This window comes from Lontra canadensis, unplaced genomic scaffold (assembly GCF_010015895.1).
Source record: "Lontra canadensis isolate GAN:19392208 unplaced genomic scaffold, GSC_riverotter_1.0 scaffold177, whole genome shotgun sequence".
Lineage (NCBI taxonomy): Eukaryota > Metazoa > Chordata > Mammalia > Carnivora > Mustelidae > Lontra > Lontra canadensis.
The window spans coordinates 1,097,056-1,115,678 of record NW_022631171.1 but is presented as its reverse complement, the minus strand read 5'-3'; the positions used below and the strand labels follow the sequence as shown (position 1 = coordinate 1,115,678).

Below are 18,623 nucleotides of genomic sequence, written 5' to 3'. Positions count from 1 at the left end.
GGTCATGATATCAGGGTGCTGAGAATTGAGCCCGGCATCAGGCTCTGCTCAGTAGGGAGCCTGCTTCCCTCCCCCTCTGTCTGCCTGCCTCTCTGCCTACTTGTGATCTCTGTCTGTCTAATAAATAAATAAAATCTTAAAAAAAAAATTTACTTCCTTCCTTCAGAGAGAGCGAGTGTGCATACATGTGCATGATGGGGAGGGGCAGAGAGAGAGTGAGAGAGAGGGTCTTAGATTCTCTTCTTAGATTCACAATATTGAAGAAAATATAATACCTGTAAAGAAAAGTTATAGTAGAGGTATAGTGATAAAATTACATATTTCAGAGTATTGAGAAGAGAGGAATTCCATGTGGGATGAGATAGGTAAGACTTTACAGATGTGGTGATGGTAGCCACATAATTTAAAATCATTTAAATATATCAACAATGAAAAGTTAGGCTTTTTCTGGGAAAAATAAGAAATCAGGGTACCAATATTATATCAAGGGAGAAAACATTTAAGGTAGAAAAGGGTGTTTTCTGTTATTTGGAAAAGCAGAAATGCATAGTGCCTTGGTGTGAATTGTTGCTGTTTCACTTGCTAGTTTGTTTTGTAATGAGTAAAATTGGGATGGTAGTCATATTCCTTTCCCATGGACAATAGTCATATTCCTTTCTCATGAGGCTGATATAAGGATTAAATGAGTTAACCCAATACAGTGATCAGAGTTGTGCCAGGAGATACACAGCAAGTACTTAGTAAGTACTAGCTACTTTTACTATTACTAATATGGATATTTTATATTCATCAAAACTATCTATAAGGAAGACATGACAGTATTAATCTTATTTATTATTAAACAGTGTCAAGTAAGCCCAGAACATCTTAGAATGTGAGGAAAAATTGGCAGAGCCACAGAAGTAATTGCATACTTTAACGTTCCACAATTATTTCATAACTTCCTCTTCTCCTTATAGTGTATAAATATTTAAGCATTATAAAACATCATGTCAGTGACTGGATCCAGATGCAGAGAAATTATCTTTTCTCTCCAAGTGTCTCTGACCTATATTATTTTTGATCTTCAACTTGTTTTTTTCTAGATCTGATTTGGCTGCTCGGGCTGCTTTGTATTGGACCTTGGTAAAATCCATTTCCAAAATTATGACAGTTTCATCTGGAGCAGAATTTGCCAGGGCTGTGGGATATCACATGGATCATGTGCTGAGTTGTCAGGATTGACATTGCTATATGGAGAAGTAGGTTGAGGTTAGTAAGGGTCAGCCTACCTTTGCTCTCAGAAATGAGAAGAGGTTGTTCATGTCCATTTGGAGTGAAGAGTTTCTCTTGCACTTTTTCTGGGTGGGAATAATGAGCATGAACATCTCTGAACTCCATATGATGGTTAAATGTGCAAAATGCCTCTTTTATGGAGGGTAAATGAGAGAACATTAGGCAAATGTCATATGGGAAACTACTCAGGATACTGATACCTACTTTAGGAAAAATAGAAAATTCTTGAGTGTAGCTACTGAATCACTCAGTGTTTGAACTGCAGGATGTTTTCATTCTGACCCAGCAAGCCTTTGTTACTGTTTTTTTTTTTAAATGTTATGTTAGTCATTGTACAGTATATCATTAGTTTTTGATGTAGTGTTCCATGATTCATTGTTTGTGTATAACACCCAGTGCTTGATGCAATATGTGCCCTCCTTCATACCTATCACCAGGCTAACCCATCCCCCCTCCCTTCTCCCCTCCCAAACCCTCAGTCTGTTTCTTGGAGACCATAGTCTCTCATGGTTGGTCTCCCCTTCTGGTTTTCCCTGCTTCATTTTCCCCTTCTTCCTCCTAATGTCCTCCATGCTATTCCTTATGTTTCACAAGTAAGTGAAACCATATGATAATAGATTTTCTCTGCTTGACTTATTTCACTCATTATAATCTCCTCCAGTCCTATCCATGTTGATGCAAAAGTTTGGGTATTCATCCTTTTTGATGGCTGAGTAATATTCCGTTGTATAGATGGACCACATCTTCTTTATCTATTCATCTGTTGAAGGGCATCTCCGCTCTTTCCACAGTTTGGCTATTGTGGACATTGCTGCTATGAACACTGCGGTGCATGTTGCCCATCTTATCACTGCATCAGTATCTTTGGGGTAAATACCTAGTAGTGCGATTGCTGGTTCATAGGGTAGCTCTATTTTTAACTTCTTGAGGAACCTCCACACTGTTTTCCAAAGTGGCTGCACCAACTTGCATTCCCACCAACAGTGTAAGTAGGTTCCCCTCTCTCCACATCTTCTCCAACATTTGTTATTTCTTGCCTTGTTGATTTTTGCCATTCTAACTGGTGTAAGTTGGTATCTCAGTGTGGTTTTGATTTGAATTTCCTTGATGGCTAATGATGATGAGCACTTTTTCATGTGTCTGCTAGCTATTTCTTTGTCTTCTTTGGAGAAGTGTCTGTTCATGTCTTCTGCCCATGTTTTGATTTGATTATTTGTTTTTTGGGTGTTGAGTTTGAGAAGTTCTTTGTAGATCTTGGATATCTGTAGTGTCATTTGCAAATATCTTCTCCCATTCCGTGGGTTGCTTCTTTGTTTTGTTGACTGTTTCCTTTGCTGTTCAGAAGCTCTTTATCTTGACGAAGTCCCAAAAGTTCATTTTCGCTTTTGTTTCCCTTGCCTTTGGAGACATGTCTTGAAAGAAATTGCTGTGGCCAGTGCTGAAGAGGTTACTGCCTGTGTTGTCATCTAAGATTTTGATGGATTTCTGTCTCTCACTGAGGTCTTTCCTCTATTTAGAGTTTATCTTTGTGTTTGGTGTAAGAGACTGGTTCAGTTTCAATTTTCTGTATAGAGCTGTTACTGGTCTTACACAGAACTTTATTCCGGATGCACGTCAGAAGCAAATGGCACAGATACAGCAGATTTTTAAGTCTGTGTGTACAAGATCTCTGTTGCATTTTTTAGTTTTGTCCTTGTATTCTTCAGCTCCAAGATTTCTGTTTGGTTCTATTTATTTCTCTTTCTTTATTGTCATTCTGTTCATGTGTTGTTTTTCTATTTTGTTTAGTTGTCTGTGTTCTCTTTCATGTCATTAAGTTTCTGTAAGAGGATTATTTTGATCCTTTATTAGGCAAATTTTAGATATATATTTTTATAGGATTGGTTACTGGAGCTTTATTGATTTTCATTTGGTAGTGTTATATTTACCTGATTCTTTGTGGGCTGTGTAGCCTCACATTGATGTCTGTGCATTTAAAGGAGTAAGTACCTCGTCTAGTCTTTAAGACCATTTTCAGCAGATAATGAACTCTTCTCTGTCGCCTGGGCTAATGGGTGGCATTACCTTTGAAAGTACATTCATGCTGAGTTGGAGTGGGTTATGCACAGATATGAGTCTGCAGGGGTGTCCGTGGTTGGCAGGTTTGTTACTGGGGTCTTAGGTAGGTGTGTTTCCTGTCTGGTCTTCAGATGGCTGGGACTGCCTCAGGTACCTTATTTAGTAGGATAGTGCTGGGACAAGGATCCATTTCAGTCTCCACAGTTGTGTCCTTAGCTATCCCCTTACCAGGTGTATGGTTGGGTGTAGCTCCTGCAGGTCCCAGGGAGCACTGCTACCTGGTCACTGATGGATCCCTGGGTGGGCAGGATAGGCCCTGGGCCATGGCTGAGAGGGACTGGAACCAAGCTCCAGGGCTGATTCAGGTGTCCCAGCCACAACTGAAGTCTGCATATCTGGTTTTAGAGGCACAGATGGGTATTTGTGCCACAGGTCCCTGGGTGGGTGGAACTACTCCCTGACTTTGGCTGAAGGAACTGAAGCTGAGTATAGGATCGTTTCAAGATATCCTGAGGCACAGATGTTAGTGTCCCCCACCAAGTCCCTATGTTGGAGGACTGCCTGTAACTGCAGGTTGGAGGGAATTGAACCAAGTATAGGACCCTTCCAGGATCTTGGGGTGCAGACGGGAGTGTCTCCCACTGGTTTTCTGGGCCAGCAGTACTGCTCATGGATTGGCTGGGAAGGGATGGACCTGAATATAGGGCCCTTTCTACCATCTCTGGGGTATTGTCAGAGCATCTCTTGCTAGGTCCCTGAAGCTGGTTGGCCTGCTGGCAGGCCATCTATGATGGAGCTAGAGCCATGTATAGGACCCCTCAGAATCTATAAGGGTGCAGCCAGAAGTTTCCTGCTAGGTCTCTGTGCCAGCAAGTATGTTTGGGGACTGGCCAGAATAAGCTGGAGACCAGTTATAGGACCCTTTCAGAATCTGCAGTTTGACAAAGTTAATCAGGCTTTACTTCTTGGGTAAGGGAGGGACTCCCAGAACTCAGCAGAGAGATACTGGAGCCTGTTCAAAGGCTCTTTCAGGGTCCACACAATTGGGACTGAGGTCTCTGTGCCTATTAGCTGATGGATGGGTAGGTGTGACTCTTCCAAGGTCCCTTATTTTGGTAGAATCAGAGCCAGTGGGGATGGTAGAATTCTCAGGGTTCTAGAGCTGTTTCTGGGTTTGTAGCCAGGGCCACAGTGAATCAGCTGCCTGGGTGTGATCCTGCCCTCTCAAAATGTCTTTCTTCAGTTGGAGAGAGCACCAGGCTTTCATAGTCCCTACCTGTATCCCACAGTTCCCAGGAAGGCAGTTTTCCATGGATGGATAGCAAATTATTGCTTTAGAGGAAGAGAGATACATGTGAAGGATGTCTTATTCAGCCATTCAATTCACTGGCCTGCATTTGTTATAGTTGACAGAATTGCCCTAGACTTCCTTCTTGCGCCAAGGAAGAATCTGCACATTCTTTATAAAGTATCCATCTATACTTGGATTAATGCCAAGTGTAAAGGTCACTACAGAAACTTAAGGGGAAAGCCCGTGAATTTTAAGTAGACCCTGGTGGTTTATGGCGTTTTTCCAGCTGATTAGATCCAGGACCTTGGGGGACTTGGATAAGATCATTGTGCTTTATCCTGGTGCTATGGATTTGATTCCAGCCTGCATCAGCCAGATTAATCACAGTGACCAGTGTAGTGATGTATATTCATAGGTAAACTTGCCAGAAAGGAAGATAAAGTATAAATAAAGATTTTATATGTGGGGAGATATTTCTCTCAGCTTTCTGTCCTTCTTGCACGTTGAATGCTCTTTTCAAATAGATATCTTCCTGGGAGCAAAGGGCAGGATGCTTACTGTCCATTAGGAGAGATTTGGGTACCTTAAGTTCAGGGTTCCTCTTCTTTACACTGTATGTGCAGGGCTCATTGAACTCTCTTCATGTTTTCCTGTGAAATTGTGGTTTGGGGAACCAGCACAAAGTTCTAATATTCTTGCTACTGCAATTGCTTTGAGTAACAAACTAGCATTTATCTTTGACCCAAGAGGCTCAGTGTCTTCTACAGGTCTCCATGAAACTATGGCAGCTTTACTTGCTAGCTTGCAAGTGGGATGAAAGCCAAGACCTTTTGTAGTTCTTGACACTTTGATGTTAAGAACTATCTAACATTAATTAATACCACTTTAAAATAGCCTATTTTATTATGAAAAATTGAGAATCTTCAGATAAGACAAAGATGAACTTTGCTTTTATATAAATATAGCTAATAACCCAGGTCCCTAGCCCATCTAAGATGTGTGGTTTTTTGTTTTTTTTTTTAAGATTTTATTTATTTATTTGACAGAGGTCACAAGTCGGCAGAGAGGCAGGCAGAGAGAGAGGAAGAAGCAGGCTCCCCGCTGAGCAGAGAGTCCGACGTGGGGCCCGATCCCAGGACCCTGGGATCATGACCTGAGCCGAAGGCAGTAGCTTTAAACCACTGAGCCACCCAGGCACACCTAAGATGTGTTTAACATGAAAAACAGAGAGAGGATAGGTGAATCCTCCATAATTATATAATCGCTTATTTATAGTACTTTTGGAAAGGGAAAAAGCAAATATAGATAAAATATCCTAATTCTAAAATCATAAAACTGGTGAAAAGCTTATTTAAGAACTTACTTTCTTACAGTACTGACTTGTTACCAACGTCTTGAACCCTAAGACTTCAATTGTGTCTTATGGATACACTGTTTACACCGTATCTGCTGCTAATCAGAAACCTGTTATGCCTTCACATCATCCAGTTCTACCACATCCCTTCTTTTCTCCCCTTCCAAGTGTCTCCCCCAGTTAAGGATTATCTTGGACACCAGGCTTAACTTCTTCAGCCTACATATCGCTGGTATCATACATACATCAATCCTCAGTGCTAAAACACTTCCTAAAACAGTTATTCATTCATTCATGCCTGCCTGCCTGCAACTCTGGCACTGCTACTACTTTTCTTTGTCCTTCCAGTGGCTTACATGGATCCATGGACCAGTATATTCATTCTTTTTTGAAGTCACTCACCAGTATTATCTGAGAGTAACTTAATTTCTGTACAGTTTTCTGTTCCTCCTTCTTTGAAATATATTTTCAAATTATTTTCTCCTCATCACATAGCCCCTTGAAGACTCTCATTCTCTCTGTGAAGTCATTCCCACATCTTCCTACATAGGAGTATTTCTCAAACTTAATAAATAGACTGTTGGTGGCTTTGCAGACCCACAGTTTGAAATAAACAGTAATAAAATTAATTAATACTCAAAAAATGTAATTATAGTTTGAAGTACTGATAACTCTTTCGTGTCAGTTATAGGAATTATTTTGTTCATGATCTTTTACCAAGGTATCAAGAATAGAATGCTTGAGTCATGCATAAGTCAAGTTCTCTATTCACTTTCTCTTTTTTATTGCTACTAAATTTAAAAAAATGTTAACCCATTACAGTAAGTTGGCAGGAATGGCTACAACAGTTTAAAGTCTCTTGCAGATAGTTCTGGATATTCAGATCATATGTGGACTCAGAAAGACTTTTCCCTGAAACCTGCTTTAACAGTTCATCATATATTAAGTTGACTGGCCCATTCCATGTAAAAGCAGGGAAATTGAATGTTGCTACTTGTGAGACAGAGGTGAAAAAATTCCCAACCTACTTTGTGGTTGCAGTTGGCCATATAAAAGTATCTCTTTAAATTCAATTGTAACTTGTGGATGTGTTTTTAACTATAGTCCTCATTTTTTTTCCTTCATGAATAAAATAAAAACATTTAGATTTGGAAAAATTCAGACTTTCAATGATATATCCATTTTCATTACAAATCAGTCACCCTAAAAAATTGTATTGGTATCTTAAATTTGATGTCGATACTTTTTTTTTTTTTAAGATTTTATTTCTTTGTCAGACAGAGAGAGAGGGACAGAGAGAGCTCAAGCAGGGGGAGTGGCAGGCAGACAGAGAAGTAGGCTTCCCACTGAGCAAGGAGCCAGATGTGGGACTTGATCCAAAGGTCCTGGGATCATGACCTGAGCCAAAGGCAGCTGCTTAACTGACTGAGCCACCCAGGTGTCCCAATATTCTTTTTTCTTTTCTTTTTCTTTTTTTTTTTTTTTTTTTTAAGATTATTTATGTATTAGAGAGAGAGAGGGAGGGAGAGAATGCAAGTGGGATAAGAGCAAAGAGAGAGGAACAAGCAAGACTGCGCTGAGCGCAGAGCCTGATGTGGAGCTTGATCTCGGGACTCTGAGATCTTGATCTGAGCTGAAATCAAGAGTCGGATGCTTAACCGACTAAGCCACCCTGGCACTCTGATGTTGATATTTTTTAACCTATTCAGATGATGACTACTACATTGCTAAGTTGCTTAGAATAATGGAAAGGATTTTTACTGGTTTTTATCACTGAAAGTGCTGTCTTATGTATCACATACTGAGGAAACCAATAATTATCCTTTCCTACTACTTGAGGAAAAACAATATGAGCAAAGAAAGTAAATTCCCCACCCCCAGAAAAAAGAATGACATTTCTGTTTGGAAAGGCAGTCTTATGCTCCCCCATGTTTTTCTTCACTCAGTTCTTATAACTCGATCAAATTCACACTTGAATTTCTTTTAACACTAACAAGATTAGTAGGCAGGCAAGGTCCAACTGAGTTAATCTCTTGGTCCATGTAGTACTAATTCTCCCTGGCAAACGTAACTAGTCCTCTGTCAGTACTAAGTCCAACAACTTCTTGTCCACATTATGCCCTCCAGAGAAATCAGGAGTATCTCCTCCATACATGCACAGTACATATGCTAATAGCTAATGGGTACCACAGTCATCTGTACTGAATTACCCGGTGGTTAAGTGCACAGACTAAACTTGCCTGCTTAAGTTCAGATTTCAGCCCTGCCACCTGGTAACTGTACGACCTTGCCATATATCCTCTCTGTGCCAGTTTCCTCCTCTGTAAATATGAGAACTAAATGAGTTCATATGTAATGTGCTTTAAACACCGCTTAACACATAGTAAGTACCAGTTAAATGAGTAATTTTGTCCATTTGTTAAGTATCTGCTCTCCTGCGCAATAGCAATTGCAGATGACCCTCGAACAACATTGGTTTGAACTGTCTAGGTCCACTTATATGTGGATTTTTTATAATACAATACTGTAAATGTATTTTGTCTTACGATTTCCTCAGTAAGAGTTCCTTTTCTTTAGCTTACTTTATTGTAAGAATGTAGTATATGGTGTATCATACAAAATATGTGCTAATTGACTCTTTATGTTACTGGTAAGACTTCTGTTCAACAGTAGGCTATTAGTACTTAAGTTATGGGAGAGTTAAAAATTATATGTGGATTTTAACTGTGTGAGAGGTTGGTGTCCCTAACCTCTTCCACCCCAATGTTGTTCAAAGCTTAGCTGTACTCTTCTCCACTGTAATTTTTTGATACCATGTGATTTTAAACATTACTTAATAAGGAAATTTGGCTTTCTCTAAGAATATAGTGTTCTTGTGGTGGACTTTTTTCTTTTTACAAGTTTCTTGGGAATGATTTATACTCATCACAAAGCAGGCATTGTCTCCTTTTGAATTTTGTCCCTTTCTCCATCTCAAACAGAAAATCGATCAGTTGACAAAGTTTCATATCAAAAGTGTTTTGGAGACTACAGGTGAATATATTGCTGGTCCAGTGATGAATATTTAGGTAGCAATACCGCCGTATTTCCTATATGTCATTCTCTTTCATCACACTGAGATTTGTCTTGGCATGCAGATTTACATATGATATTCAAAATGGAGTCCTATTTACTGTTGTTTCACCTATTTGTTGTTATTTTCATGACTCCTTTTGTAGTTTAAAGAAACCATTTTGATTCAGTAACTTGTTTTTGTAAATTCAGGTGTAGAACATAACTTCCCCCAAAACTGCGAATTTAATAAGTGCTCTCAGTAAATGCAAATAAGATGAAAGTAAACTATCCAAATGAATTTATTCTGTCAACTGTACTTGCCAGTTCAGTTCTTATGAAGGACCCACAGCCTTTAAGACTGTGATACAATTTCCAGGAAACAAACACCACTCATTAATCTTATTTTTCAAATGTGTGTGTATGATGGGATGTGAATAAAACTGTTCCATTGTTTTGTCCTCGAAAAACACAAGACCACCTGTGGCCCTGCTGAATACCCAGAAATCACACTTTGATGACTAGTGCCTGAGAGTTGTCCCGAAGAAGAGAGCGTTCCCCCTTTGCATGCGTAATTCACTGGTGCAGATGGTGTGGTGAACATCTTTCCAGGCAGCAGAACATCACAACAGCAACCCAGAGCTCCATCCAACCCTCCTTGTGCAAGTGCACTACCCTCTCTGCCTCGAATACTGTAGTGAATGTTTGTTTTTTTCTTTTAAGTAGTACAACATCTAAACAATTTTCCTATATTCAAGGAATTCCCACCTTCCAAAGCATGTGTTCCCTTTCGTTGTAAAAGATAAAAATGCCAACAGCATGCTTTCCTAAACTCCTCTGCTTCCAGCCACATGCTTATGGCCTCAGTCAGCAAATCAGATCTCACTGCCCCAGACTTCTGATAGGAATGAGGAGTGGAGGGAAGTGGGTATGGCAGGCATTGCCTTCAGGCAGGAGCCGTGGCTGGGCTCCATGAAGATGGGAGACCGTAGCACCTTGTGTCTTGGGATGAGCAGAGGAAACTTAAGGTTCTGTGCCTTGCCCCAGTAGCACACTTGCTGGACTGCTAATTTGGTCACTTGCTTGTGAATCAGTCTGGACAGCCTTCATGCTTGGCTCCCCAGCTTTCCAAGCTGTACTTGCCTTTCAGGGATTCTTTAACTGTCTTTAGGTAGGCAAGTTTCTATCTCTTCAAGTAAAAATACCGACTGATAAAAAAATGCTTCTCTTTTTAACCTGGAAAACCAGTATATTGCTATTAAAACAAAACACAGTATCTGTCCAATTTTCTGTGCTGCCGGTGTTCAGTATATATATCCATAGCCCTTTTCAGCTTATACATAATGATCTCCTCATTATATCCCTTCTCCCCACTGAAACTGGTCTCTGAGCTCTCAAAAAGAGGAACTATATATCTGATGAGGCATATCATTGACCATAGTAGGGCAGAGTAAATGTTGAGAGAAAGAGCTATCAAAAGAATTCCTGCTTGTTCTCTTAAAATGCACATTTTTAATATGAGGCAAATAGCTCTGTTTCCCTTTGTACAAAGCCTAGCATAGTATGTACAAATAAAAATTAATAACTTGTTCATTTATCTTTTCTGAGAGTTATCATGAAAAGTAACAAGTTACTATATAAAACTTGAAAAATACAGAAAAGAATAATAAAAAAACAAGACTGTAGTTTTGAGGTAAAAGTAATAGTTTATTTTCAGGTTTTTTTCCTCTATACGTACATTTTTTTCCTTCCAGAATATTGATCATGTAATATCTCCTATTTTATCTCCTATTTTTATTCATTTTTCATGGGAATTTCCCATCTACAAATTTTAAAACACATATATTAATGCTGCCTATAGATAAATGTATTCCATTGTGCTCAAATTTTACTAAATGGCCATTTGGTATGTTTCCAATTTTTCATTATTATAAAAACAGAGCGAACATCTTTGCAGACATTTCTGATTATTTTTTTTTCTGGTCCCTTAAATACATTCACTGAGAGAAAGTATATAAGTACTTCTGAAATTTTATTTTATTTTACTTTTTTTTTAAAAGATTTTTTTTGTGTATGTGTATTTGACAGAGAGAGTCACAGCAAGAGAGGGAACACAAGCATGGGGAGTGGGAGAGGGAAAAGCAGGCTTCCTGCTGAGCAGGGAGCCTGATTTGGGGCTCTATCTCAGGACCCTGTGATCATGACCTGAGTCGAAGGCAGACGCTTAATGGCTGAGCCACCCAGGCGCCCTGAGATTTTAAAAACATTATTAAATAGAGAAGACTTCAAGCTCCAAGCAGCAGTGTGTGAGAATAGCATCTCTACCACCTTATCTGCAGCAATGAGTGTTACCATTTTTCTTTAAACTCTCATGGGGGAAACTGGTACCTGGTGCTTTTAATTTGTACTTTAATTATTTATATGACTTATTGGGAATTTAGCTGCTACATTTGAGATAGAGATTTTCAAAGTTTGCTGTTTACCTCATTTTTTTTCATAAAATTTTTATCATGTTAATGTCAGTTAACCATATGGTGAAATTCATTAATTCACTAGGCGTTAAGGCTTTATTTGACATCAGTTGTGTGCTGGGCACCATTCTCAGTACTGTCTCATGGAGCTTACATTGCAGTGAAAAATCTTTGTGTTTTCTTCCACTTTTAAGCTTCGAAGGAATGTTCCCGTTTAGAAACCTGGTAAATATTTACCTAAATTATTTTTATTTTTAGAAAGTTAATGACCTTCTTTAAGGGGAACAAAATGGAATAATACAAAATAGTGAACAAAATAGTGATTTCTGTGTTATTAAACTTACAAACTCTAGAGGGTGCATTATTTTCATAGATACGCAAGTATCCACTTGTGTGTAAGTACATGCAACTTAACCATTTTTGGCAATAAGTTGTGAAATCATAATATGTTATAGTGTGACATAACTTCATTAACCATGAGTAGCATACTGAGCAGTAGAATCCTTATCAAGATATTTTATGTAACTCTATTATATATTGTAGAACTACATTAAGAGGGGAAAAGACCTTTAGAACAAACAAAAATAGTGCTGTGCTTCTTAGGATATTTAAAGTTTACTCTAAAATTATATTCCTCTGTTCACCAGCTGCACATTTCTTAAAAGTTCTTGCCAGGGGGCACGTGGGTGACTAAGTTGGTTAGGTATCTGCTTTTGGCTTAGGTCATGATCCTGGGGTCCTGGGATCAGCCCTACATCAGGCTCCCTGCTCAGTGGAGAGTCTGCTTCTCCCTCTGATCCTTCCCTCCTTTACTCATGCACTTGTGTGTATTCTCTTTCTCTCTATCCAACCCCTCTCTCAGTCGCTTAAAAAAAAAATTCTTGCCAATACTGAGTTTGTTAAATACTGCGGTCTTTAAAGCCTAATGTGCTAGTGACTGGACTTGCTTCGGAATACAGTTAACAAGTTTTCTGTTATTAGATAATACCTTATGAACAAGGTACTTGGATCTAAGTCCTAAATTAAATCATTCAACTATCCTGCCTTTTTATGGTGTCTTGTGTTAATGATATCTTGTATTAATATACTAACTAGGAAGATTCTTTTCTCACTATTTTTTCAAGCATCAATGATTTTGGACATCTGTATAATCTAGAAGTAATTGGTGTTTCAATTAAATTTAGAAGACAGGAAATGTCTTTTCATTTTACAGCACTGAATTTCCATGGAGTGGAGATTGTCCATCCCTCTGTGAGATCTGTTGGAATCTCTGGAGTTTGGAAATGAAGGCTTGATGAATAAATATAATAATATAAATTATTAAAAGCAAAATTCTTTAAAATTTACTTGCTGCTGGTAATATGAGAAGATAGTATAAAGGGCAAGGGTTTAAAATGTCAAAAACACCAGTGTGTAGAGGGGTAGGCAGCACATTTGCTGTGAGGATTACATGACATAAAAAAATATGCTTAGCTTTGTGCCCAGCATGTATATGCTGCTGTTGTTGTTATAAATGGTATGTGATCTCTGATTTTTTAAACCCATCATAATGTACATATATGATGGTGGCTTTTTGAGATTATGTTTATTCATGTATAGTTAGTCCTTGTTTTTTATGGGTTCTGTATTTGTGAATTTCCCTGTTTGTTAAAATTTATGTATAATTATTATATTATGCTGAGTGAAATAAGCAGAGAGCGTCAATTATCATATGGTTTCACTTACTTGCGGAGCATAAGGAGTAACAGGAAGACTTTGGGAGATGGAGAGGAGAAGTGAGTTGGGGGAAACTGGCTGGGGAGACAAACCATGAGAGACTGTGGACTCTGAGAAACAAACTGAAGGTTTTGGAGGGGAGGGGCGTGAGAGGTTGCGTGAGTCTGGCAGTGGATATTATGGAGGACTCATATTGCATGGAGCACTGGGTGTGGTGCATAAACAATGAATTTTGGAACACTGAAAAAATAAAATTTATGGATAATCCTTAAATTAATATTCATGCTTTCAAGATCATTTTTAGACACATGCAGGGCAGAGGAAAGTTTGAGTTGCTGGGCACACAACTGAAGTCCAAGAGGGCAATGCTCAGCCTTCTTGTCTTAGCTCTTATACTATAAACTGGTGCCCTTTTTGAGATTTGTTTAGTGCCATGTTTTTTGCATTTTTGTGCCTTTTTTGATGATTTCACTGTGTAAAATGGCCTCCAAGCTGAAGTGCTGTCTGGTGTCCTGAGCACATGAAGGCTGGGATGTACCTTAGGGAGGAAGTGCATGTGTTAGATAAGGCTTATTCCAGCGTGAGTTATGGTGCTGTTGGCTATGAGTTCATTGTTGATGAATCAACAATAGATGTTAAGTTGTCTTTAAACAGAAACGTAAAACAAGGCTATGTATTGAAAAGTTGTTGGGAATGTCATGACCAGAGGCTTGCAGGACCATAATCCTGTATTTCCCCTAAGAATCTCAGTATTCACTAAATTAGCATTCATGGTGACTTTATAGAACACAACCTCCATAAATAATGAGAATCGGCTGTATTTTCCATGTGTTGGAGGATCCAGATGGGGCCCAATAAATAAATCCCTTCCTACTTGTCTGAGTTCCAGACTATTGAGAAACTTGACAAAGGAGATAACAGATAGAGGCCGAAATAGAATCTTCCCTGAGAAAGTCAGTAATAGACAGATGGCCTTCCTGTTACTGAACCCGTTAGCCCCAGGTGGCACTGAACCAGTGTGGAAGAGAAAAGAAAGTGGATTTTTGTGTCATGGATTCCTGCTTGCAAAATCACCATGCACAGAAGTATCCCCTGTAAGGAGTAGGCACAGGCAGGGGAAGACAGGGGCATTACCTTAACTAGGGGGAGTAAGAAGTCAGCTGTGCCAGCACCCCCCAAAGTAGCTCATACATACTAATACCAGATTGGTTGGTTGAATAAGAGGTTGTGGTGAAATAAGAATGTCTTCACATTTGTTCCCCCAAACCCCTTTAAAACTTATTCAGGGATGATAATCTTTTCATGCCTTTGGATGAAAACCTAGGTGGGTTATGACTTTTACCCTCACAGCCCTATAATCATTTTAAATCACAAAAATGATTTGGTTGAAGACATTTGGTAGCCCTTCATGCTACTTATTCAAAAATAGTACTTCTCTGTTTTATCTGTGATGCCCACAGCAGTGCAGGCCCACAGTCCTTTCTCTTCCTCTCTCTCTCTCTTTTTTTTTTTTTTTTTTTTTTTTTTTTTAAGATTTGTTGATTTATTTGACAGAGAGTGAGATCACAAGTAGGCAGGGAGAGAGGGGGAAGCAGGCTCCCCACTGAGCAGGGAGCCTGACATGGGGCTTGATCCCCGGACCCCGAGACCACGACCCAAGCCCAAGGCAGAGGCCCAGCCCACCAAGCCACCCAGGCGCCCCCTGGCTCTGTTACCCTGAGCTTACCTACTGCTGCCTCAGTCTTCCTGAGGCTGTGAATGGGGAAGGAAGAGGCAACAGGGAGAAGCAGGGATTTTTTACTTGGTATTATTGATGGCTGCTTTATGTTTTTCCACCTTGGTGGATGTCTGAAGCTGAGAATTTCTCTTTGGAGCACATTTTTGGGTATATTGGAGGTACCTCTTCTGGGCCATTCACCACAGCTCTCCTAGGCTGGGTATTGTGTTTCATCTGGCTCGTGGTGCCACTCAAACTTCTTTGTACCCCCAGGCTCTGGGAATGTCGGCTGATCATGACGCGGCTCCCTCTACTTTGCTGCTGTGGATTACCATGACCTCTCAGGCTTGGGCCACTGCAGGGAATATGTGCCTGTCTCTGTGTGTGGTTTCCTTGGCATGGGATTAGAAGCCATCACCATCTTTTTCTTTTCTGCTGGGGAGGGACCTACCATGTGGTTCATCACGTTCCACAGAGCACTTACAAATCATCCTTCTCCTTCCTGGATCCTTTAATATTTGACATAGAATTCCCCAAGGGGATTAAAAATTATTAGAATTCTTTATGAATTCTGTATGTGATGTTCTCTCACAGATTCACTTTAGTGTCTGATATCTACTGATTTGGCATCTCAGTGATATTGAGGCAGAAGGAATTCCATATTATCATCATCATCCCATGTGTACATGTATACCTATGAGTTTTAGCAGTTCCACAAAATTAATATGATTACAAAAATGTTAGGTAAACTGATGTCTAGTTAAATCATCCCCTTAGGGAGATCATTATTTTCTAGTGTGGCAATGGATAATTCTAAGCACATGCGAGAAAAAGGCATATTGGACCTTATGACTTTTTTTCCTGAATGTTATGCCTAATTTGTATGTTTTTCTTTTAAATTTCGTTTTCCATCAGTAATCCCAGTTGCCATCCTAGGCTACTTAAAACTCTTGGAAGAGTTAATAATGGAAAGTGCAGAGATGAACAATTGGCAGATAGTAAGTGGTGCGTAAATGTTCGCTGTTGGGATTCTGGTAATAGTATGCTAGAGCAATTGAGGGAGGGTTATCATTAGGCAGTTTTGCTACAATAAAAGGCTATCTTTTTTGAAGGCTTATTTGTCCTTTAATGATGTCATTTTGACAAAAAAAAACCTGGATGATAATAGATATTGTTATTAATGTAGTACATATTAAGAAAATACAATAATCTAGTTAATAGGTATTTGATGAGGACTTTCTGTCTTGAGCCCTGGGAACATAGGGTAAGCAACACCATGCATAGTTTGTCCTTCATGGATCTTCTTGTATAATGAGGAAGACAAATTTAATAGTTTATGAAGTCATTCAGGTATAAAATTGCAACTCAGATGAGTACAAGGAAAGATACATAGCGCCATGAAAGGGCATATTTGAGGGATTAATATGGGCTGAGAGAAGACTTCTCTGAGGAAGTGGCAATTGAGGCAAGATATTAAAGGTGCATAGAAGTTATCTTTATATAGTGGGATGTTATATGAAGTGGGAAAGCTTCTGGCATGTGCCAAGAACCTGTGGTTGAAGGACCTGAAAGAAGGCCTGGGAGTCAGTGCAGAGAGCAAAGGTGTGTGACTGTGACTCCAAGTCAGACTGTGAAGGACCCAGTCAGGCATTGTTTTAAGCAGGGAAAGTGATAATTCAGATTTTTGGAAAGATTGCTTGGAGGAGAATGGATTGAAGGGAAGCAGCCCCTGTGTCCTTATCACCAGCATCACCATCACATCACCAGTGTCATTATCATTATAACAACAGACATGGGCGTACCATATTGCAGGGACCAGGGCTTTATGGCCTTTGGTCTTCACAGCAATGCCATGAAAGAGGTGTCTTTGTTCCCCTCACTTAGCAGGAAGGAGTTTACTAGGTTAAATGACTTAATGTAATCTATCCAATAATGAGCAGAGCTGGTGTTAGATAAGTAACATTTTAAAGCATAGTACTTGGTGCATAACAAGCACTCAACTGATGTTTGGGTATACTTATACTGTATTTCCCCCCTCAATTCAGTGTATTTTTTTTTTTAAAAGATGCTTTAACAATAAAGTATAAAAAGCTTTACAGACAAAAGCCTCTCTCTCACACTCTTGACTGCCATCCACCTGTCCTTGAGACTGTCTGCAACCACCAAAGCCCTGCCTGCATTATTGCTGACTGTGTGGTAGTGATGGTGGTTCCCACGAGAGGGTGTGGGCTGAAGACTCCACACTGTTGGGCTGGGTTAAAAGCCTCCACAGCTCTAGCCACAGCTGCACCATTGTAACGAACAGAGAACCTCTTTTCATGAAGCAAATCACCATTTTCGAAAAAGCAGTGTCAGTTGTCAACACCTTGGTGCTCTTGACAATAGGAATTTTCTCCTCTGTTTCACTGGCCAGGAGGTCATGTGGCATCTTTCATCATTATAAGAAAGGGCAGATATCTTATAAACCAAGTCTTTTTTAGGAAATTAACACGACTTCTGCTGGGTGTTTTTTAACCCTCTGTTCCCTGCTGTCATCATCTGAGCCTCGCTCACAGCACGGCAACTGGTGGATTTAATGCTGATCTGATACTGTTACAGACATTAGGTGGTGTTCAGTATACTGCTTTTAAGCAGGCCAGAAATACTGGTAATCAGTTTTAATACTCAACAACTTAGAAAACTGTACTCTAGAATACTACAATAGTTTGTGAGGTATCCAGGTAGAGGATACTTGCCTGGATTAGGAAATGAGAATAACAGCTGGATTCCCCAGTAAGAATTCAAAAGAGAAAATACTTGAATATGTTAAATCTGTGAGTTAGGAAAAATGATATTGAAAAAGACGTGTTGGTTTACTCACCTATATTGGAACTTCTCTCTTTAAAATCCCTTGGCACTCTGGTATATGGGCTCTCTGCTGACTAACAATGTGAGTTAGCAAGGAATTGTAGCATCTTCACAAAGTGACTTCTATTCCACAGGGTCATTGAACAGCTTGGTGGGAAGCAGCTGGTCATGAACCACATGCACCACGAGGACCAGCAGGTTCGCTACAATGCTCTTCTGGCTGTGCAGAAACTCATGGTGCACAACTGGTATGTGCTGGCTTTTTCTTTCCTCTCCCATATTGATCTGTAAGCTCTCACTTGTCCCTTTGAAAAGTTCTCTGATAAATGCAATGACGAATGATAGTTTTTTAAATCAGCAGTTTTGATGAAATATCTAGAAATATATTTTAGTAATCAAGAGCAATGATAATGTTTTGGGAAGACTAACTGCATTGATGTTCTCAAAAAATGTGTATTCACAGTACTAATATCAAAAACAATTCTAGAAATAACTAAAAGGATATTTGTGGCTTAAGGGAATCCAGCTTTTTTGGAGTTGAATGGAATCCAGTTGGATTACTAATCAGAGGCTTTACAATTTTGCACAGTGTAACTATTCAACATATGGTTAACCTGAATGGTTTTTACTGGTTCATGTGAAAACACTAAAGAAAACGCTAAAAGCTGATTGATCAACTAAGATTCATCTCTCTCACATCTCATTCATTATAGCCTTTTGCTTTTGAAGTAATGGAAGTCAGTTTTTCCTCTCATTTGTTTTTATTTTTCAAATAAAAGTTATGGACCTTTTGTACCTACCTAAAACAAGATAAATTGAAGAGTGATTGTTTAGATACAGTGG

At 39.3% G+C, this 18,623-nt stretch overlaps 1 protein-coding gene across 3 annotated transcripts in view; it reads left to right on the top strand.

Moving 5' to 3' along the window:
* The window catches only part of ATP6V1H (ATPase H+ transporting V1 subunit H), a 144,696-nt gene that overhangs the window by 85,804 nt on the left and 40,269 nt on the right, over positions 1-18,623 (top strand). For all 3 annotated transcript variants that reach the window (XM_032846582.1, XM_032846579.1, XM_032846580.1), the window contains one exon: positions 17,915-18,028. In XM_032846582.1, the coding sequence (XP_032702473.1) occupies positions 17,915-18,028 (114 nt within the window). The remainder of the gene's footprint in view (positions 1-17,914; positions 18,029-18,623) is intronic.